Source organism: Ornithorhynchus anatinus, chromosome X2, assembly GCF_004115215.2.
Source record: "Ornithorhynchus anatinus isolate Pmale09 chromosome X2, mOrnAna1.pri.v4, whole genome shotgun sequence".
NCBI lineage: Eukaryota > Metazoa > Chordata > Mammalia > Monotremata > Ornithorhynchidae > Ornithorhynchus > Ornithorhynchus anatinus.
This window is the reverse complement of record NC_041750.1, coordinates 5,740,292-5,763,544: the sequence shown is the minus strand read 5'-3', so window position 1 is coordinate 5,763,544 and position 23,253 is coordinate 5,740,292. Positions and strand designations below refer to the sequence as shown.

Below are 23,253 nucleotides of genomic sequence, written 5' to 3'. Positions count from 1 at the left end.
TATCCTGCCTCTCCACACTCCAGTCCAAGCTTCCCTCTGCTGCCCGGATCACTTTTCTACAAACACGTTCAGTTCATCTTGCCGCCCCCACACCCCGCCCCACCCCGGCCCCCACATCAAGCAGAAACTCCTTACCATGGGCTTTAAAGCACTCAATCACCTTGCCCACTCCTACCTCACCTCACTAGTCTCCTACCACAACCCAGCCCGCACACTTTGCTCTTCTAATGCTAACCTTCTCACTGTACCTCTATCTCATCTATCTTGCGGGGCCCCAAGGACCTCTAGCCCACATCCTGCCTCTGGCCTGGAACGCCCTCCCTCTTCATATCCGACAATTGCTCTCACCCACTTCAAAACCTTATTGAAGACACATCTCCAAGAGGCCTTCCCTGACTAAGCCCTCTTTCCCTTTTCTTCCCCGGACTTCTGACTTGATCCCTTTCTTTATCCCCCTTCCCAGCCCCTCAGCACTTCCGTACATAGCCATAATTCATTGATTATATTAATGTCTGTCTCCCCCTCTAGACTAAGCTTGCTGTGGACAGGGAACGTGTCTGTTATTGTATTGCACACTTCCAAGCACTTAGTACAGAACTCTGCACAGAGTTAAACACTCAATAAAGATGATTGATTTTTGGAGGGGGACATGAGATTTTGAGGGTTTTGAAGGTGGGAAAAGTTGGAGTCTGCCTGAGGTAGTGGGAAGGAGTTTCAAGCCAAGAGGCAGGGGAACAGCATGAGCAAGGGAATTGAGGCGGGAGAGTTGAGAGCGAGATACGGGTAAAAGATTGGCTGTTTTAATGTAACATAACCTTCTATAACCATAACCTTGAGAAGCAGTGTGGCTCACTGGAAAGAGCACAGGCTTTGGAGTCAGAGGTCATGGGTTCAAACCCCGGCTCTGCCACTTGCCAGCTGTGTGACTTTGGGCAAGTCACTTAACTTCTCGGTGCCTCAGTTCCCTCATCTGTAAAATGGGGATGAAGACTGTGAGCCCCACGTGGGACAACCTGATTCCCCTGTGTCTACCCCAGCGCTTAGAACAGTGCTCGGCACATAGTAAGCGCTTAACAAATACCAACATTATTCTACTGTGCAAACATTTTTCCTTGTTTTAAACTAATTTCTCTGTGAATTCTAGAAGTCTATGATGATCCAGTCCAACTCCGACCCTAAAATTTTGTGTAACGTGCCCTTGCCATAATCTAGAGCTGTCAAATCATTATCCCAAATAACAGTCTTTTGGAGTGGGAAGGGGTGCGGGGGAGAGATGAAAGTGAAATGATACTAGTTTTTGAATAGTTCTCTCCCGAGAGAATCTATTAACCATACTTTTTACTTGACCAGAGACCTTGAAGCTGTGGGGGAAGGACAGACGTGGCTCAATTCTGGAATTGTTTTTTGCCCGAGAGATCTGAGTCTGGATCCACACTGGCTTCCAGCTACCAATCATCTCCCTCTGTGCCGCTTTCTCTTTTCAAAAATGTCCTTTTCCATTTATGAGGGGCACTTTATCAAAAGGGTTCTGTGAGATAGGAAACAAAGAACCCTCTATAAAATATAATTGCACTGGAAAGTATAATGGCAAAGCTTCAATACAGCCTAAGGTTGTTACTAGCCAAGTGGAAAGAGCATGGGCTTGGGAGTCAGAGGACCTGGGTTCTAATCCCCGCCACTGCGATGTGTGTGATGCATGACCTTAAACAAGTCACTTCATCTTGGTGCCTCAATGACCTCATCTGTAAAATGGGGATTAAGACTGTGAGCTCCATTTGGGACACAGTCTGGGTCCAACCTGATTACTTTGTATCTACCCCAGCACTTATAAGAGTGCTTGGCACACAGTAAGCACTTAAATACCATAAGAAATACCACAATTATTATTATTACTGTTCAGAAACTGGATTCCTCTTTGGATCACAACTGAGTTAAAGGGGAGGGAGAATGAAAGACATATGATGGAAGGCGCATCATTTTGAAAACTTGCTCTTGGGCTTCCCCAGACGCTTTTAATGGTTCTGCTCCAATCAATCAATCGTATTTACTACGTGCAGAGTACTGCACAGTACAGAATTAGCAGAAATATTTCCTCTCCATAAACTGAACTCCCTAGGCTGCAACTAGAGATCGTGCTGTAAAAGGTAGGGAGCTGCTACCTTTGGTTCATTAAAGACGTCAAGCTGGGAGTGCACCAGCCCTCTTGAGTTCCACAAACAAATTATGCTATTAGAATTCAATGAGTTTCTTCCAGACTCTGACCCCTAACAAGTGAAACATAGAACCCTGAAGGGTCTTTTTTAGCTGAACTAATCTGGCCTGGACGGTTCTCCATAAGGGCTGATGGACAAGAAACGTGATTTTCACTTTAAATGGAAACCATGCAGGCCACCTTGAGTAGGTCAAGTGCTAAGTGCTGGGTTCCTTGTAAGGTCATGAGACATAACCCCTGTTCCACACAGGACTCACAATCCTTCTCCCCATTTTACAGATGAAGAAACTGGCTCAAAAAGGTTCTGATGATGATGGTGGTATTTGGTAAGTGCTTACTATATGCAAAGCACTGTTCTAAGCGCTGGGGGGATAGAAGGTGATCAGGATGTCCCACGTGGGGCTCACAGTTTTAATCCCCATTTTACAGATGAGGTAACTGAGGCACAAAGAAGCTAAGTGATTTGCCCAAATGCATACAGCTGGCTAGCGGCGGAGCCGGGATGAGAACCCACGACCTCTGACTCCCAAGCCCGGGCTCCTTCCACTGAGCCACACTGCTTCTCAATAATAATGTTGGTATTTGTTAAGTGCTTACCTTGTGCAGAGCACTGTTCTAAGCGCTGGGGTAGATACAGGGTAATCAGGTTGTCTGACCCAGCGGGCAAGTGGTGGAGCCAGAATTAGAACCCAGGCAATAATAAAAGTGGTATTTTTAAAGTGTTTAACTGTGTGCCTTGCACTGTACTAAGCACTGGAGCAGATACAAGATAATCAGACCAGGCACAGCCCATGTGCCGTACGGAGCTCATGGCCTAAACACGAGGGAGAACAGGTACTGAATCCCCATTTTGCAGATGAGGGAACTGAAACATTACGAAGTGAAGTTACTTGCCCAAGGTCACACAGCAGACAAGCGACGGGGTCGGCACTAGAACACAGGTCCTTCTGACTCCCGTGCTCGAGCTCTTTCCACCAGGCGGCGCTGCTTAATCCACCATCCTGGAATTTCAAGAGCGCCGAGATCGGGAAAGGAAGGGGCAGGTCGAGGAGAGAAGCAGCAACCCGAGGCCGGACCCTTTTGTAGACACCCCCCCCCCCCCCCCCCCCCCAATCAATTGGAGTCGCCATCGACCATAGAGTCAGCATCGGGTGCCTCTCCGCGAGGCTAGAAGGGCCTCGCCGAGATGCCGGAAGCGCTAGAGGGGGCGGTCTAGGAGGCCGGAGGCCGTGGAGAGCGTGCGGGTGCGCATACTCCCTTCCCCCCACACCCTCTTCCCGTCGTCATGGAGTCGCTTCAGCGGTTCCAGGTGTTGAGGTGTTTCTCTTGCCGACTGTTCCAAGTTCACCAGGTCGGTGGCGCGCCTCCCCCTTCCGACCTCCCCCTGTATCCATCCCTGACTGAACACGGCAGGCCCCGCGTTAAAAATGGGGGCATGCTCCCGCTAGGTGATGGGAAACAGTATGGCGTAGTGGCTAGAGCCCGGATCTGGGCGACAGATGGTCATGCGTTCTAATTAAGACTGTGAGCCCCACGTGGGGCAACCTGATCACCTTGTATCCCTCCCCCGCAGCACTTAGAACAGTGCTTTGCACATTGTAAGCGCCTAACAAATGCCAACATTATTATTCTCTGCTGTGTGACCCTGGGCGAGTCACTTCACTGGGCCTCAGTTACCTCATCTGTAAAATGGGGATTAAGACGGTGAGCCCCATGCGGGAGAGGGATTCTGTCTGACCTATTTGGTTGTATCCACCCCAGCGCTTAGTACAGTGCCTGGCACATAGCACTTCACAAATACCATAATTATTATTATGTGTTAATGGGTATGTGGATGTATATGTTTATATGGATGTATGTGTATTGTTGGGAGCTTTTATTTTAATGGTATTTAAGTGCTCACAATGTGTCAGGTACTGCTGTAAGCGCTGAGGTAGGTACAAGTTCATCAGGTTGGATGTAGCCCCTGTACCACAGGGGGCTCCAAGTCTTAGTCCCTGTTTTACAGCTGAGGGACCTGAGGCCCAGAAAAGTTAAGTGAGTTGCCCAGGGTCACACAGCAGACAAATGGAGATAGGATTAGAACCCGGATCCTACTGAGATTCTGTTGCAGAAGATGTAAGAACAGGGCAGCAGAGTAAGGGACTGAGCTGCCAGAAAGTAGCTCCAAGAGCATATGTACCTTCCATCGACATAGCTGTAATAAAAGCCAGGAAAAAAAAAAAGCAGCCTGAGTGATTCCTTTTCCAATTGAACAGTCCCCTTTCCTAAAGCCTAGGATTCACTTTACTAGCAAGCAGAAGATAATGTACTAAATCTGATGGGCTGGAGAAATACCACTAAAGAAGGAAGACTTTGAAGAACCCATCTTGGGCTTGAAAAATGCCTTTCTTGAGTTTCATTAGATTTGTGTGATCAGATTGCGTGGGATCCAGGGCTCACCACCGGAGAGAAGTTTGGATAGCACCACAGCTCTGGTGACCTTCAGTTTGACAGTCTCCCAAAGGAACATGAAAATTACAGCTGTTTGAAAAGGCCTAGGAGGAAATTCCCTGTAGATAAGGAATAATTTGTTTAATGGTGATTAATAATCTTTGAGTGTGAAACAGTTTCTGTTTTCCTTGATACAGTATTACTATTAATGTAGCTGTATTCCAATTATAGGTTAAAAAGAGCAATAAATGGAACTGCAAAGCTTGTGGAGAGAAACAGTCACTTCTGAAGGTGATTATTGAGGAAGATGATCATTCCTGTTGTCGGCGATGTGGGTGTCGCTGTCTTGGAGGGATCCCCTAGCCATATACTGTTACAGTCAGCACATACTTCTTTCAAACCTTCTTCGATGCCACTGTCTGAGACAGAATACCAGTCTGACCCAGTTTGACATTTAAGTTAGACCACTGCTTTGTCAATACCCTCCCTCTCTAAAACAGTCATGTATGTAAGCCCCTCGTTAGAGTGGAAAAAAAATATGGGACTTGTTAAGCGAGTACTCTGTGCCGGGCACTGTACTAAATGCCGGGGTGGATGCAAACAAATCAGGTAGGACACAGTTCCTGTCCCATGAGGATTTTCACAGGACAGTCTCGATCCCCAACTGTCTTCTCTGTCTACTGTTCTCCCAGGAGCTTAATGTACAGTTGACTGTGCTCAATAAATATTAGCCTAACACTGTACTTGACACTCAGTAAATACCATAACTATTAAAAACACTCCCTCTTCAATCTAAATAGAAGCTAAATCCTATAGTTTCTTACAGTTTAGGGGGGGACTTGACTTGATCTCAGCCTCATCTCCTGTGGGTGATTTTAGCTTGGCAGGTTTTCTCCAAAATGTGTGTTATTAGTGCTATCTCACTTTGGCCAAATGTAGGTATGCTCTTTATGAAGCCCTCTCTTCTCTAGAAAGTAACTTCTCTAGTGACCACAGGTGTCAGATTTCCCTCTGATCCTTCAGTCCTGATCTGGGCATGACAGGTTCTCTACAAGGCTGTTCTCGGGGCCCCTTTCCTGGATCCTTCTAGGTGTACGGGCAAGGCTCTGGAGCTGACTGCAGGCGTCACGTCCAGAAGCTAAACCTGATGCAGGGTCTGATGGGGCAGACGGCAGAGATGACACTCGGGTATGGAACTGTTTTGTTGTTTTGGGTGTTTTTTGACCTCTTTGCATTTCCTGATAAACCTGCACCCCCTACCCGTGAACCAACCCATAGGTCCCCACCACGAAGCTTCAGGCCAGGGTCCATGAGAGCTGAGGACCAGGATTTCCATCCTGAGGCTTCTGCGTCGCTTCCCCCAACTTTTTCCCTTTCCCCTTCCCAGCCCTACCCCCACCTCCTTCAGCCTCAGTCACAGTCAGCGGCACCCTGTTCCAACAGGGACCGTGGCGGGAAGGGCAGGAAGAAAGGGGGCTGCCTGGGTACCCCCTGATCAGGAGGTAGACGGCAAAGAGCCTGGAGACTTGCATGGATAATGGGGGTTGCCTCCATACTGGCCCACAACTTTAGAAGACCACCCCGACATTACAAACACATAACATGTAGCAAGTGCTTAAAAACCATCAAAATGAATTAATTAGAGCCCAGGTCTCCTGATTGGCAAAACAGTGGACCAACAGCAGAGTTTGCTAAGATACGAACTATTCATTGAAAGGGCTTGATTTTCAAACTAACCTGGGATAAACAGAACAGACCATTCTCCTGGGATAAGAGATGGCTCAAACCTACTATTATCTCATTTACTTAATTGGTAAAAGAAAGCTGAAATTTGCATTCTTAATGATGGCATTTACTAAGCACTTAAAAGATGCTAAATATTGAAGTAATGCAAGATCATCAGACCAGACACAAATCTCCCATCTCTCACGAGGCTCACAGTCCTAGAGAGAGAAGAGATCTTATCCCCACTTTATAGAAGAGAGAACTGAGGTGCCGAGGGATTAAGTGATTCGCACAGGTCACACCAAGCTGGGCCTTGAACCCAGACCCAGATGTCCTGATTCCCAGACCTACGATCTTTCCGGTAGGCCACATTTCCTCTTGTGTTTCCATTACCAGTTCCTTCAATCAAACTCTGTATTTCCAAGGCCCATGTGCCTTCCCTAAAAGGTCTCAGGTTTTGTGCTTGGGTTAATAGACGTGATGATTTTTTGCAGAGAGATAGATGATGACTGGATTTATATAATATCTCCCTTAGGTCTTCAGAAAGCCCCAGCAACTCAAATGAAGAGAATACAGGTGACCCTCCTGGCGAGCATTTGAAACAACCGGTAAGGCTCTGACACAAAGCAATACCTAGACCTCCCTGCCCAAGAAAAATCCAAACATAGCTCAGGTGGCAATTAGCCAGTCTGGACAGGGTGTGCTGTCAGAGAATGGGAACAGCTGCCGGCCAAGAGGAGAGACCTTCCAAGCATCACAGCCAAGTGGAGAGGGGAGGGAGGAAATACTCAGCCAAAAGCTACAGCTGAGCTCCACCACCTTCAACTGGGTCCCTGGATTATGGGGGTGGGTTGGGGGGGAGTGCCACCTCAGCTATTATGTGCCACAGAACCACTGGTGAATTCCTGATCCCCTCTAGCACTTATCTGTGTAGCCTGTTACTTATCAATTAATTATCACTTGTTAATTACTCATGAACATCTCCCCTTTCCTTCTTCATCCTCTCTGTATATTTAGTATCTGTCTCCCCCACGAGATTGTAAACTTCCTGAGGGCAGGGTTTGTGTTTTTTGAGAAGAGCAAAGTGGCTTAGTGGAAAGAGCCTGGGCCAGTAAGTCAGAGGTTCTGGGTTTTAATCCTGGCTCTGCCACTTGCCTGTTGTGTGACTTTGGGCAAGTCACTTCACTTCTCTGAGCCTCATTACCTCAGCTGTAAAATGGGGTGAAGAGTGTGAACCCCATGTGGGACAGGGACTGTGTCCATCCTGATTAACTTGTATCTACCCCGGTGCTTAGAACAGTGCCTGGCACATAGCACTTAACAAGTACCATCGTTATTATTAGTAGTAGGTACTCAATAAGTACTGTTGACTAGCTAGGAAGGGTAAGCATTGCTGAAGTCAGGATTGCTGTCGATTCCATCAAAATGACATAGATAATAAGGTTTAAAAGCTCTGCCTTTTGCAGACCTGGGAAGTATAAACACATTTCTCTGTGTTTCAGGAGTTGAACCAGTCAGAGAGCCGCTGGTCTAAGTATCTGGACCAGGACACGGAAGACTCCCCCGTGGAAGACGACGATGACGAGGGACCATTTTCATATAGGCAGCAGCTGCAGCAGCAGCTCCTCTCCTTCAAGAATGGCACAGTTAAAACAAGGTGGGGTGCAGCAGCAACTCTAACCTTGGTCTCTGGGGGTGGGTTCACTGTTACTGATATAGGGAGCAAAGGTCGACCTTGAACTCAAGGCCAGGGAGGTGATCCAAAATGACACGGCCCGACAGCAATCTGACTCTGGCTCCAGGCCCCAGAGGCGGCCAGGCAGCAGACAGTGAGGGGCGTTAGCAGCCACACCAGGACCTGCAGGACCAGGAAGAGCAGTGGGCAGACCAAGCCTTGGGGGGTTGAGGGGAAGCTCCTTAGGACCAGGCAAGACCCTGGGGAGAGAGTTCTGGGAGACCAGCTGAAGCAGCATGGCCTAGTGGATAGAGCACAGGCCTGGGAGTCAGAAGGTCATGGGTCTAATCCCGGCTATGCCACTTGTCTGCTTTGTGGCCATGGGCAAGTCGCCTCATTTCTCTGGGCCTTAGTTACCTCATCTGTAAAATGGGGATTGAGACTGTGAGCTGCATGTGAGGAGGGTCTGTGTCCAACCTGATTTGCTTGTGTCCACCCCAGCGCTTAGTACAGTACCTGGCACATAGTAAGTGCTTAACAAATACCCCCGCTATTATTAACAGAGTTGGTAGATGCGTTCCCTGCCCACAATGAGGTTACAGTCCTCCTGAAGACTGATGCAAGTTTGCTTTTTAACTCAACACAGTTAAGGAATTGTTTGCGAATAATCCCTCAATGCCTTAAACATATCCGTGTTTGTTTCCCAACCAGGAAAAGGAAGGGCCCATCTTCCTGTGATCCGAGCGGCTCTGCACAGAGGGATCCAGAAGGAAGCAGATATCCTGACCTCCCCCTCGGAGCCAAAAAGGTCAGAGCATAGGAGGCTGGCTCTGCCCCTCTTTAGGGGATAAAAGTACATTCGTCCTGCTTTGGTCTTCTGCAATTACAGTTGGGAAGTGGACTGTTTACAATTTCCTGCTGCTTTCACATGGATAAAGTTTGGTTGAGGATAGGTGGCGACCAGAAGTGTAATAATCATGGTACTTGTTAAGCGCTTACTTTGTGCCAGGCACCATACTAAGCACTGGGGTGGGTACGAGCAAATCGAGGAGCGACTTTGGAATGTCAGCCTGCTTTCGCAATAGCTGGTGTTCACAAATTGTTCAAGTCGTGTTTATCCCGCCCTTCTCTTTGCAGATTTTCATGCCCTGAAAAACCTAAAAGCTCCCCTCGCCTTCCCATTGCATGTCTTCTGACTGCTAGCAAGACAATAATCATAAATTATAATTTTGGGCAAACCCCACCCACGGGTGCTCAGTTAATAAGTGAGACATTGTGCTCTTCTGTTAGGTAAACTGTCATCAGGTCATTTAAGAGGTATTGCGTGCAGTCATCGGTAATCGTGCACGTACTTAAAACATACTCAAAAGAATATGTCCCATTCAAAGCCTAGGGTTAAATGGCCTACAGATGGAATACTCTGGAAAGAGGGTAGCTCTCCCATCTTTGGTTACCCGGAAGGTGATGGATCATTTTCCCCCTTGGGTAATTTTTACTTTCATTCTCTAGACTGTAAGATGATTGTGGGCAGGGAACATGTGTCTACCAACTCTGTTCTGTTGTCCTCTCCCAAGCGCTTAGTACAGCACTCTCCACACAGTAAGCGCTTAGTAAATACTTCTGATTGATGATTGAACCCAAGTGCTAGGGAGTTGTCACCAGAGGTAGGGAAGAGTCATCTTTACACCTTATATCAGTCATAGGTATCATTACCTAAATTCCCATAACGGATCATTTGTGCAATTTCTCTGAGGCCGAAATGGTTGCGTTTTGAAGAGAAAACCTTTGGTAAAAGATAACATTTGATTTCTACAACTAGTACTTGTGTTCCTGGAGGCACTTTCTCACCCATTCCCACCCCATTCTGCAGTTTTTACATGGTATTGACTCAATGGCTTTGCTGCTGTACATCTTGTTCTGGAAGGGAAGGGAAGGAAAAAGACTGGACTTGGGCCCAGGCTTGGGAGTCAGAGGACCTGGGTTCTATTCCTGTCTGCTGTGAGACCGTGGGCAAGTCACTTCACTTCTCTGGGCCTTAGTTATCCTATCTGTAAAATGGGGATTAAATTCTACTCCCTCCTACTTAGACTGTGATCCTCATGTGGGCCAGAAACTGTGTCCAACTTAGCTCATTATGGGCAGGGAACATTTCTGCTAATTCTGTTGTATTGTGGTCTCCCAAGTGCTTAATACAGTGCTCTGCATGTAGTAAGCACTCAATAAATACCACAATTATTAAGCATTTAACAAATACCATTAAAAAATAGATTAACTCTTAGCAGGTTTACCGTTGTCAAGCAAGATAGTTCAAATACCAAAGCCATTATAGAGTGATCACTATTAATGTACCCTCTAATAAATCACAAACATGTAATTGTAACAATAGCAAACAATATAGCCCAGGGAAGTTCTCCAGGCAAAAATCTCACCACAATTGAAACACCCTGAAAACTGTCCAAATCTCACAACTCTCTCTCTCTCTCCTTAAAAAGATCAGCCATTTACTCTCATACTGAAAGAGCCAACAGGGCTCCAAAACAGGAAATTGTCTCCCAAGATAGGCTTTTTTTTAAAACCTCAGAATCATTCCTCTGCCCAGCAAAATATGGTTAAATGGTTCCACTGGTTTGTCATGGCATACAGTTTATGAACTCTTATTGTTGCACCTAGAGGAAAAAGCCTTAGCTTTAAAGATACTTGGTTTTCATAAATTGTTTCAGAATATTTCTCTTCCCAGAAACTCTTCCCCACTCCATTGCACATACTACAGCTTTCCCATCTTTAGTCCTGGATGGCATCTCTGCTCTGAATTTTTTTGTGCTCTTTCATATCCTTGGTTTCACTTTCCATCTTCTGTCTCCCTACCCATGTCATGTGAGGCTCAGGCATCACACTTCTATCACGCCTTCACATTTTGTGTTTAAGCAATTACTATGGGTCAAACGCTGTTCTAAATGCTGGGGTACATTTAAGTTAATCAGGTTGGACATGGTCCAATAAATGTTTTCAATTCTTTTGGTCCTCATCAGCTAAGGAATTAGGTATCTCAAGAAAAATTGGATTTTCTCCCTCAGTTTGGCAGCCTTTTCTTTTTTGCAGTCTCATTCTTTAAAATGAGACTTTAAAAATGATTTGCCCTGATTCATCTGACTACAGTAAAAGCTTTGGACCTGTGAGGCCTCAGAGTTTGCCCTATCATTATTATTGTATTTATTAAGCACTTACTTTGTGTCAGACACTGTTCTAAGAGCTGGGGTAAGCGCTTAAACACCATTTAAAAAAACCTAAAAAAAAAACTCTGGCTGAAAAGAGCCAAGTATCTCTCACTGGCTTTGGCAATCCACAGAGAAAGGTCAGGAGCCAAGCTATCTTCATCAGCTCCTCCTTTCAGCTATTTATAAATTGTACGGAGGATTTATTGGTTGATTATATATCAGGCTGGCGCTTTGGCCTGTCCAACTGTGAAATTTCAAAGATAAGGGAGAGAGAACAAGTCCTTTTGAACTGACTTTCTACAGACAAAAAAGTGTTTTGTTTTTTTTTTTTAAAGTTGCCTCTTCTACTGCCGTTCCTATTTTGCTGGGGCTAGGTAGCACGTGTCAAGTCAGCTGAAGTGTGTTTGCTCTCCTGCTGCAAGTTGCATTTATTAACATTCATCCCCATTACTGTTGCAGAGCTGTTCCGGATTGACAACAGGGGTGGAACAAGAGAGCAGCAACAGTGAATGTAAAGGCCCCAACGCTCCTCTTACCAGTGAGTTATCTACTCCTGTGTGCCAGACCACAGCTCTACCTTCAAAGTGGGATAGATTTCTCCCAACTCCTAAAGATGACCATTGCAGGGACCTGATTCCTTCAGTTCAAGAAAGAGCCTGGAAGTCAAGCCTCAAGGAGCACACAAAAGCGAGTCTCTTAACAGTACCCAGCACCTCTCCGGAAGAGGAAAACACCACAGCTTGCTCTCCTGGTGAGCAAAGCAAAGACTTCTGGGTAAAAAGCAAGGGTAGTGGAGTTTTCCACTTGACAGGAGGGCCTCAGGGCAGCCCAACTGGTGGGAGTACCAGCTTTCTCTCTGCCACCAGCATGTGCCCAACTTCTAATCAGATGGAAGACAAACATCTGAAAGCACCTTCCATGACAACTCCAGCCATGGTGAAGCCCCAGATGATCCAACCAAGTAACCTCTTTAAAACTGATGATGATTTTGAAGATGACCTGTGACAAGGCAATTTTCCTTTCTGAAGAATTCCCCAGAAGAGTCCCCTGTCCCTTTTAAAGCTTCCAGTGGGCTAATCTGCAGGTTGGGTGGGGGTTTAGACTAGCCCAAAGTACTTTCACCAGTACTGGAGATATCTCAAAGTTGAGAGGATGTACCAGGGCAACTTAAAGCAGCAGTAAGCTAATGACCCCATGTTCTCCCTCAGTCAGCTAATGGTGATGTCCTCTGTCTTGAACCAAAACTCCTGGGGGGGGGGGAAACTTCTGTATTTGTGGATAAAAATATTTTTAAAACACTGAAATAAACTTTAGTAGCCATATTGTAAGATGCAAGATTTTATTTTGAGTCCAAAGCTGGTGCTTTAAGAGGTTTAATTGCAGAACATATTTAAAGGTGATCATGTAAAGACTTACACTAGCAACTGACATAGCCCCACCAGATCTAAGAACTGAAAACAGCACTGAAGTGGTTAACTGATTAGCTCACCTTTTCTCAACTGCAACACTACTTTCTTTGTGGTTCTTTCCCCTTAAGAGAAAGGCCACCCCTCAAAGCTTACTGGGATCTGATGACTGAATTTCTAGCTTCTAACCTCATACAATAAGCAAACTAGACTAAGGTTCCATCAAGGGGCACGGTGAAAAGAGGCTTAAGATTCTTTTCAGGGTGGAAAACATGTCCAGAGGGTTTAGGGAGTCTTGTCAGAAGGCCGAGATGGACCACTTCAGCTCCTTTCTCATCCTATAGTTTTGTGATGAATGGTCTCCAGTCAGGATAAAAGTGCAATATAAAAACACAGCTGGTACAGAGTCACTTAAAATGACTAATACTAGCTCTACCTCTCCCAGGCCCCCTGGTCTCATCTAAGACACTCATGCCAGCCTGGATTTTCCTTAAACCTGTTTGCCTTAAGCTTGCTACTGAATGGGACATTGTAATATTTCCCAAACCACTACCAGTATGTCATTTCCTGTCTGCTACTCCTAGACATATATGGGTATGCATATACACACACTCAAAGTTTTCCTGGGAAAAGCTCTTAGAGTGATGGGATGAATAGGGCAAGACAGCTCCATATGGTATTAAGGTATAATTGCTGTGCTTATTAGTTTGTGACTAGTCGATCCCCTTTAAGAACAGCAGAAAAGCTTCTAGGAGAGTGGGATGAATACTGATGGCCTTCTGCCGCCTCCATGCTGGATGGTGGAGGTGGGAGGGAGAGTAGTAAGGGGAAGGTAAATGAGAAAGGAGATGAGCTCTCTAGGGAAGGGTCCCTCGCCCTGTAATCAAACCCCTAGTCTAAAATGGCTTTAATTAAACCCTTGCCCTAGGAACCTGGAAAATGAATATGGGTAAGAGCCGGTGGGCAGGGGACTAATTCAGCGAGGTGTAGCTAAATGATTTGCTCAGCGTGGACAGCAGACAGGCCAGACGCTAGCTGGGCTCTGGCCTTGCCATTAAGGATGAGGTGGGTGTTTGGAGTACTGAATGGCATCCAGCGCTGCCCCGATATCACAGTTCTTGGTCTGCAGGAGGCGGGTCAGCCAGCCCCCTTCATCGGAGAAGCCCATGGAAAGCATCTGGGAGAGTGATTCGATCAAGTGAGGGTCTGCTTCTGCAGGAGAGAAGAGGGATTTGGATGCAGAAAGGAAGGAGGAAAACAAGCTAGAAGACCCCCTCCGGGCTACATTTTTTTCATCTTTACACCACCATCTTCCTTCTGGGGAGGGCACATGGGACTCTTAGAGCTTGCATTTGAGAGTCTTGATGGGATATTAACCTTGTTAGAAAAGGCCCTAATTGTAAGACAAAGGTGTGTCTGAGAGCAGAAAACAGCTGGGGGAGAGGACTAAAAGCTGTTAGCACAAGATATAGATGTAATCAGATCAGATTGAGGGGGAGGGGGAGAAGAGAGGGGAGATATCAGGGCTGCATTATGGACAGCCCTTGGTCACCCAGAAGATCTCACTGAAAGTTGGTCAGGTACTTTAGGGAAGAAATGGAGAAAAACCACATTTCTCAAGTTGCAAAGGGGCTTGACACGAGCCCTTAGTATGCACTTAGTACAGTGCTCTGCATACAATAAGCACTCATACCACCTATTGGCCTCTTTAAGGTCTGTTCCTGGGTGGAGCCAAGCCCCTGTCTGGTCTCAATACAGGTGGCAGGATCTCTGCTCTTGCTTGCTCTTTCCCTCCTGAAGCTGGGAAACCTTTTCAGAACTGGCTCCCTAGAGATAAGCTTCTCTCCCCTTAAACTGATGGGAAGATAGGGCAAGGAAGAGGGGGGCTGGTGATTAGTTTGGAAAATTTTCTGATATAAATCCCCATTTGAGGGTGCAGCTCCATCATTAATCTGAGGGCTATACATCTTTTAGTAGAATTTTTAGCTCCACACCGTTCTGTTATCCTCAGTATGGCTGAGATTGATCCTAGTTTTTGGGTAGGAAAAAAAAATAGAGAGCCCCAAATTCGGTCCAGAGATTCTGCTCTGGAGTCTTCCAGGGAGAAGTTGAGCTAGAAAGTAACTAAGCCTCACTTAGGGCTACTTGCCTGGGGGGAGGTGGGGGTAGAGGGCCGCTTCTCTCAGTCCCGTCGGTCCTTCTTCTTGAGGCGGGTCCACAGAATATGGATTTTCTGATTCCGGCATTTGTAGAGATTGCAGTTCTCCTGTGGAAGGGTCCACTTCTTTGGAAGACAAGTGGGTCCAGTCATCATCTCCTCCTGAACAATTACCAGACTCTGCCTGTTCCTGCAGGGAACAAGAACAACAACAACAAAAAAAAGTCTATGAACACACTCCGGTTGGGGTGGAAGGGTCCCTTTATGGAGCATTATTCTAAAAGCACATAATGAACCACTCGGGAAGACCAAATACATTTGGCTTAAGTGTTTTATTATGGAATGGAGGAAGGTATCTGTGAAAATTTTAGGGTGGGGTACAATGCCATTGCTACAAGACTTGTGAGTCTGGATCTCTGGGAGCAACACAGATCTATGAGGAAGGCAAGAGCAGCCCACGGGCGATGGATAAATTGAACGGGAGTGGATGGGTCAATTTACTTGAGGCAGCAGGCTCTGCTCCAGCGGCACAGGAGACTCCACCTTGATCTTCCTCATCTCCTCCGACAGAGACACCAGGGTGCTTCCAGAGCTGCCACCCTCCTCCTCCTCTGGCCGGTTCTGATCGGAGGAGCAGCTGCTCGGCTGAGAGCCTCCCTGAGCGTCAGAGCTGGAGCGGGAACTGGGTTGGGAGGGGGGACTCACTCGGCTTCTCTTTCCACCATGTTCGACATCGATATCAACTTCAATGCCTGGGAATGAGATGAGAGTCACAGCTAGCCCAAGCCCTCAGGAACAAGCAGCGGCATGGCCTAGTGGAAACAGCCCGAGCCTGGGAGTCGGACGACTTAGGTTCTGATCCCGGCTCCGCCACTAGTCTGTGTGTGATCTTGGGCAGGTCACTTGTCTGCTGGGCACCTGTTACCTCATCTGTAAAAGGGGATTGAGATTGTGAGCCCTATGTGGAAAACAGAGGCCGTGTCCAACCTGATTTTTTTTTTATGGTATTTGCTAAGCACTTACTGTCTGCCAGGCACTGTACTAAATGCTGGTATAGATTCAAGATAATCAGGTTGGACACAGTTCCTGTCCCTCATAGGGCTCACAGTTTACAGATGAGGTAACAGGCACAGACAAATGAAGTGACTTGCCTGAGGTCACACAGCAGACAAGTGGTGAAGCTGGAATTAGAACCCAGGTCCTCGTAACTCCTAGACCCATACTCCATCCACTAGGTTATGCTGCTTCTCATGAGTCCACGATAAGCACTTGCTATTCACCCCACACTCAACTCCACAGCACTTATGTCCATAGCCATAGTTTATTTTAATGCCAGTCTGACCCTTTAGATCTTAAACTCCTGGCGGGCAGAGAACATGTCTACAGACTCTTTTGTGTCATCCTCTCCCAAGGCGCTTAGTAAGTGCTCTACACATAGAAAGCACCCAATAAATACCACTGATTGAGACATTTTTCAAAAGCCATCCATGGTGCTGGTCCACTTCCCTCTAAGAGGGTCAGTAAACGCCAGCCTCCCCCTAACAGCACTGTGGAGGGGAGGATGTAATAGTGCTGGGTGTCGATTTCCAAGCCTGGAAGGCAGGGGACTCACCAAGGGGGCTCAGGATGGCAGCCACACTCTCCCCCACATCCTGGAGGAAGGCAACGTTGGGATCCCGAGCTGAACTTTTGGAAGTCGGAGCTTTAATGAGATTTAAGAGTGGGTCATGATTTTGACACACTCTTTAAGTCAGAGAAAAGCCTAAGCAGTACAATTCAACTCCCACCCCTTCAAAAAGCTGACCTGCCCTCTGGGAAAGTAGATGGGACTGGGAACTTACTGGACTGGTCCTCTGACCCCAGCTTCTCTGGGAGGTTGAATTACGGTTAAGTTAGGGTTAGATTTTTTAGATTATGAGCCCTCCAGGGGACAGGGATTGGGTCTAACTCCCAACTGTCTACTCTCCCAGCACTTAGTACAGAGCTCTGCACCCACTAAGCACTTAATAAATAGTAGTACTGATAATAACAAAATACTATTTACTGCTCCAGTTCCCACACACCCAAGACTGTTATATGGACAAAAGAGCCAGCATGCATCCCTCGACAACACCCAGTCCCGTCACACACCTTGTTCCTCCGACGAGTCTGGGGGCGCGTCGCTCGCCTGGGCCTGCCCAGCGTTCGGGCAGGTAGGGGCGGGTGGGCCATGGCCACAGCCCTGCACCCACGCAAAGGGGGGAAAGCCCCCGTGGCGCATCTTGCGGAGCCACCGGCTGCGGGAAAACCACTGAAAGAGACGGCAGTGTCCCAGGAGCATTAGGAGGGTGGCTTAGCGGGACTCCCTGCGGAGCAGAACCCAGGCTCAAAGGTCCCCGGGGGGTGAGAGGGACCCTCCAGCGTCATTGGCTGGTGGTCTCCCTCTCCCAGGAGGAGGGGGCTGGGCTCGCTGCTCACCTCAGCGGGGTAGAGGAAGGGGTTTTGAAACACAAGCATGTGGTGCTCCTTGTGGATCCCCTTGGCCTCGCAGGTGCTGCACAGGTCGTAGTCCGGGCAGATGCTGCACTTGAATCGGGTCCCCACCACGGGGCCCTGACAGCCATCGCAGGTCACGTTGGGGTGCACCATGTTCTGGGGGGGCTCCTGGCTGCAGGGTGGGCGGTGCTCCCGCTTACATTCTCTCTTCTCTACAACAACAACAAAACTTATGAAGTGCTTGCTAGGTGCTAGGATACAGGGTGGACGCGAGGTTTGGATATGGGACCCAGTCCTTGACCCTCATGGGGCTCACCATCTATCGAAGAAGAATAGTGGTACTTGTTAAGTGCTATGTGCCAGGTACTCTACTAAGCACTGGGGTGGATACAAGCAAATCATGTTGGACACAGTCCCTGTCCCACATAGGGCTCATGGTCTTAATCCCCATTTTACAGATGCAGGAACTGAGGCACAGAGAAGTCAAGGGACTTGCCCAAGGTCACAAGTGGCAGAGTTAGGATTAGAACCCATGACCTTCTGACTCCCAGGCCACTGCTCCAGCCACTAGGCCACAGTGCTTCCCTGAGTAGATCTTGTATCTACTCCAGCAGTTAGTATAATGCTCGGCATCTAGTAAGCCCTTAATACCACAATTATGATGATGATTATTAATTAGGCCACACGGCCTCCCCAGCAGTTTCAGAAGCGACAAGTCGGGACTGTCTAGGTGGAATTTGCTCAAAAGGTTTAGTAGGGCCATTCGTTAAAAATCCACACATAGTTCTAAGGCCGGATTCAAGCCAAGCACCGCCTTTCCCCTGCTCTGGAAATTGGGATTGTATTCTGAAGCTAGAAACGTGATCGCAAGATGACTAGATGGCAATGTTCCAGGCAGAAGACATCTCAAATAGGCCAGCTGGTACACCTGGAGTCTTTATGGGCACAGTGGAGTCTGTGACCATTGAATGTTCTTGTTGGGTAACAAGGGAGTATATTACAGGTTTGCTTGGACACGTTTGGGGCCTTGCTCTAAAACCACCTGGATAGGTGAAAAGAAAGTTCATGTCCTTTCCCCAGAAGACCCACAGTTCAACCCTGCCGATGCCAGCATAGACGGCAGCAAGTCCCAGGCCTAATAATAATGGTATTTAAGTATCTATAATGTGCCAAGTGCTGGGGTCGATACACGATAATCAGGCTGGACACAGTCCCTGTTCCACGTAGGGCTCCCATCAAAGCGGGAGGGAGAACCGGTATTGAACCTCCATTTTACAGGTGAGAAAACTAAGCCACAGAGACGTGACTTGCCCATGGTCCAACAGCAGGCAAGTGGCAGAACCAGGATTTGAGCCCAGGTCTCCTGATAGCCCAGAACTCATTCCATTAGGCCTCGCTGCTTCCAACACCTAAGTCACTCAATCGTATTTATTGAGCGCTCACTGGGTGTAGAGCACTGTACTAAGCACCGGGGAGAGTAAAATACAAAACAGACATTCCCTGCCCACAGCGAGCTTACAGTCTAGAGGACTAGCTCACAGTCAAGCTCTACCCACACTTGAGGGAGGTGAGGAGAGAGAGCAACATCCCCAAAATAGGGCCAAATGGGCAGGAGGAGGCTTGCTGCTCTGCAGGGCCAGTTCTACCCAGTTGTAAAGGAGCAGGCAAGGACAAGGCCAGCTAAAGCCGTAACTCCCAAGTGGAGCCTCCAGACCCAGAACCGCTCGGATCCCTCCACCCAAACTGTCACCATCTCAGGAGCTAATTCTCTTCCAGTGGCTCTCACCTTTGATGAAAATACGCAGGATGTTGTCCTTAACGTACGGCAGGGCCATCTTCAGCTCTTCGTCGCTGGAGAAGGCAATCATGTCCCCATCTTCATCTGGATGGAAACAAAAAGCCACACACACACTGCGTGAGCTCTTGAACCACCTCCCCGGCCCTGCCATATCTTCCTCAGGGCTGAAAGATGGTGGCTTTTCTGGTCAAGAGAATGCCTCCGGCGCACTGGCTGTCAGCAACTGGGGGCAGGGAGGGATTTGGGGGGGGGGGGAGAAGAGAAGAAAGCACCCCTTTTCCCCTGGCCCACCCCATGGCTTTTTGGGCCTCAGAAGCTGGAACTGGGATCTGGAACAGAAGCACTTCCTCCCTACTGAGGTCAGGCTTTTTTTCTTACGTGGGTCAGCAAGTTTTAGTTTCCTCCTGTATAGAAGAGTATCATTATTATAGGGGTATAATATAAAATATAATGTAAGACATAGGATATTAATATATGCTGCCTGTGATATACTAATAATATATCAATAATTATGGCATTTGTTAAACACTTACTATGTGCCAAGCCCCGGGGTAGATATAAAATAATCAGGTCACACACAGTCCTGGTCCCACATAAAAAATAAATTGTGGTATTTGTTAAGCGCTTACTATGCACAAAGCACTGTTCTAAGCGCTGGATATACAAGTTGAGCAGGTTGTCCCACGTGGGGCTCACAGTTTTAATCTCCATTTGACAGATGAGGGAACTGAGGCACAGAAGTTAAGTGACTTGCCCAAGGTCACAAAGCTGACTAGCGGTGGAGCCGGAATTAGAACCCGTGACCTCTGACTCCCAAGCCCGTGCTCTTTCCACTGAGCCATGCTGCTTCCCCACATGGGGCTCACAACCCAAGGGAGAGGGAAAACAGGTCTTGAATCCCCATTTTACAGATGAGGAAACTAAGATCCAGAAAAGTCAAATAACTTGCTCAAGGATCCTTAGCAGGAAAATGGTAGTGGTCAGGATTAGGACCCCAGTCCCATGCTCCATCTACTGTGGGCCACGCTTTTCATTTTACCATTCAAGGGAATCATACAGATGCCATGCACTTCTCAAAATGCTCTAGATTTGGGGGTCTCCATTCATTTGATCACATTTATTAAGCACTTACTGTGTGCAGAGCACTGTACGAAGCGCTTGGGAAAGAACGATACAACAGTGACAATCCCTGCCCACAATGAGGCTTGTAGTCTAGAGCATCAGGTTGGCAAAAATTTGAGGGTGCTGTGCTCCGGCTTCACTATATTACAACATCTTGTCCTGCAGACAGACTACAGAAAGTGTTATACTTGCAGCTCTAACCCACTCCTTAATAAGTGTCATTTAGTTCGTCTCTGTGACTGAAAACCAGCAGCCTAGACACAGCAATTCATTACTGGAAAACAAATCGACCTCACTAGTTAAATCATCTAGAATGGCCTGCTGAGCTAGAAGGACATTAAGTGCTCTGGGGCTTTTTTTTTTCCCTCCTCTGTCCTGCCTGCGAATTTGAAGATGGTCCCTAACAAAACAGGCCAAAAGAAAAAGAAAAAAAATCTTCCAAATATCGGACCAAAGAGTCCACTTTAGCCATCAGGAACTATTACCAACTCAGTCTGGGAATCTTGCCGTCCACTCCACGGCTAACACCACTGGCCCGATCCCAGAGTCAGCCACTGAGCTGTTGACATCATCTATGCGGCAGACACCCAGAAAAGTAAACAAGGAAGCCATCTTTGCAGCACCAGAAGAGGAAGAGGGGTGGCAAATGTGGGAAAGAACTGGGGAAGACAACATTGCTTTTTAATAAGCTACTGTCCCCAGTAGTAAGAGCTGGACATAGAGCAAAGCCACTTGAACAAAAAAGCCAAAAGGAGTCATGTAAGCTCCAATAACCCGCTGCACACTTGAACAAGTAGAACTTGAGCATTTTCACGAGGCAGGTGGGCAAGGACGGGGGGCGGCTCGGGGGCGAGTAGCAGCGAACAGAAAAAAAGGCATTGCAGGACTCCCCCGAGACTGACTGCAACCAGACCCAAGGGAGTCCACCAAGGACTCCACGGTGGAGTGCATGTGTGTGATGGGGGGAAGGGGCACCTCCATTTGGCTGAAATTAAAGAGGGTGTCCAAGACACTCTCACCGAGGTCAACTCAGGAGAGACAAGAAAAAGGAGCGGTTATGGAGGGTGGTATAATGGACGATTTGGTAGACTCGATCCCGGTCTTCAGGAGCTGCTAGTTAATCACTAAAAACGGAGCTCCCCGTCTAAGTGACGTTTACGGACGCAGAAACCGAGGCCCGAAGAGGTTAAGGGGCGTGCGCGACGTCGCCCTGCGGTTAAAGGGGTTTCCTAGGGGGCCGCCGGGTGGGAGACGGCGGGGTCAGAGGGCTGGACCTCCCGTGCCCCGGGATCGAGGCCGCCGGCCGACCGACCGTCCGTCCGCCCGTCCATCTATCGCAGGGTCACTCCGGAGCAGGCGCGGGGAAAGCTGCAGACCTGCTGGCAGAGGCAACGTCTCCCACCTCAATGCTCGCTGCTTTTGTTATTGTTATGGTATTTACTAAGCGCTTACTCTGTGCCGGGCACTGTACTAAGCGTTGCGGCAGCAGGTACCAGCCAATCGGGTTGGACACAGACCCTGTCCCACGTAGGGCTCACACGCTCAATCCCCATTTTACAGAGGGTACAGAGAAATGCCTTGCTCAAGGTCACACAGCAGACAAGTGGCGGAGCGGGGATTAGAACTCATGACTTCTCACATCGCCCCCTCCCTCCAGTGGGGCTTCGGCTGCCCTAGTTCCCCCCCATCTCTCTCTCTCACACACACACACACACACACACACACACTCTCCTCCCTCCCCCCGCACGCGCGCGCACACCCCGGCGCGCTCTCTCCCTACCTCGGCTTGGTTCGCTCGCGGGCGCGCGCGCGGACACCCACCCACCCAATACACATTCCTTATTATCTCGTACGGACCCGAGCGCTTAGTACAGCGGCGGGCGGGTAGTACGCGCTCAAAAAAAGCCATAAAAAGAAGGAAAGTAATAGTAAAATAACCCCAGGGCGCGCAGCACCCCCCACCCCCCAACGCCGAGCCGAGCCCCCAGATCCCCCTCCGCACACAGGCAGGCAGGCAGGCAGGCAGGCAGGCAGGCAGGCAGGCAGGTAGGCAGCCAGGCAGCCCGCCCCCCCGCCCGCCCGCCCGCCCGCCCCCCGGGGAGACCGCGTCCCCCGGCCCGCCGTCGGCCCGTCCGGCGGGGCTCACCCCGGTAGTAGGCCTGGAAGGTCCCGGGCCGCAGGGCGGGGAACACCTGGTCGAGCCGGCGGAGCAGCCGGTCGCAGCAGCCGGGCCCGCCGGGCGGCTCCGGGGGGCCCAGGGTGAAGCGGCGGATCTCGCGGTGCGACTCCTCCTTGCCCAGCAGGTAGGCCTTGACCGTCAGCTGCGGGGACATGGCCGGCATCGGGATCGGAGGAGTCCGGGGATCGGAGGAGTCCGGGGATCGCAGCCGGGGAGCCGGAGGCCGGGCGCGGTGGCGCAGCAAAGAAAGCGCTTTGGTGGGCCGGGCTCGGGGGCGGAGCTGCAGCTTCCAGCGCCGACGCCACCGGCCGGGGACCCGGCGGGGCCGCCCCTTATAGAGCGCGACCGGCCGGCCCGCCCGCCCGCCCAAGGGCTCCACCCCTCCGCCTCCGCTCCCCGGCCCCCGCCCCCCGCCCCCCGCCCCCCGCCCCCTGCCCCCTGCCCCCTCCGCAGCCTGCCCCCTCCGCAGCCTGCCCCGGCCGGGAATCCCAATCCAACACCCAATCACGAGCACTGGGGCAGCCCTGGCGGCGGGCAGAGCGCTGGACTGAGCGCTCAGACCCCGTCCCGTAGCCTCGAGGACCTGACGTCTTAAGGGCCGGGAGACGGGCACTAAAAGAACTTCCAGGTAACGGGGGGAAAGATAAAAATTTTTCACACTCGCGTGGTGGTCTTAAAGGCTTCCGAGGCACCGAGCGGCCGCACCCGGCGCCGGGGGACGAATCGTGCGTTCAATCCGGACAAGCTGCGTGGCTTAGTGGAAAGAGCCCGGACTTGGGAGTCGGAGGTCGTGGGTTCTAATCCCGCCTCCGTCACTTGTCTGCTCTGTGACCTTGGGCAAGTCACTTCACTTCT

At 49.2% G+C, this 23,253-nt stretch overlaps 2 protein-coding genes across 4 annotated transcripts; one reads left to right on the top strand and one right to left on the bottom strand.

The window, feature by feature from the left end:
• Positions 1 to 3,351: 3,351 nt before the first annotated feature.
• MRNIP (MRN complex interacting protein) lies at positions 3,352 to 12,588 on the top strand. 2 transcript variants are annotated; one of them, XM_007673104.4, is made up of 7 exons: positions 3,353 to 3,563; positions 4,877 to 4,936; positions 5,736 to 5,833; positions 6,906 to 6,978; positions 7,873 to 8,027; positions 8,757 to 8,853; positions 11,720 to 12,588. In XM_007673104.4, the coding sequence occupies exons 1-7, from the start codon at positions 3,498 to 3,500 to the stop codon at positions 12,263 to 12,265; spliced, it is 1,095 nt and encodes a 364-aa protein (XP_007671294.1). In that variant the 5' UTR covers positions 3,353 to 3,497; the 3' UTR covers positions 12,266 to 12,588. The 2 variants fall into 2 exon arrangements, with proteins under 2 accessions (XP_007671295.1, XP_007671294.1); XM_007673105.4 differs by lacking the exon at positions 4,877 to 4,936 and having other exon boundaries at positions 3,352 to 3,563.
• On the bottom strand, positions 12,586 to 22,707 carry SQSTM1 (sequestosome 1). Of its 2 annotated transcripts, XM_007673107.4 has the most exons (8): positions 22,366 to 22,707; positions 19,086 to 19,181; positions 17,282 to 17,511; positions 16,955 to 17,114; positions 16,437 to 16,526; positions 15,326 to 15,576; positions 14,816 to 15,014; positions 12,586 to 13,878 (listed from the first exon to the last, which is right to left on the bottom strand). In XM_007673107.4, exons 1-8 carry the CDS (start codon positions 22,559 to 22,561, stop codon positions 13,721 to 13,723), a joined length of 1,380 nt encoding a protein of 459 aa, XP_007671297.2. In that variant the 5' UTR covers positions 22,562 to 22,707; the 3' UTR covers positions 12,586 to 13,720. The 2 variants fall into 2 exon arrangements, with proteins under 2 accessions (XP_007671297.2, XP_007671296.2); XM_007673106.3 differs by lacking the exon at positions 16,437 to 16,526.
• Between the last annotated feature and the right edge of the window lie 546 nt (positions 22,708 to 23,253).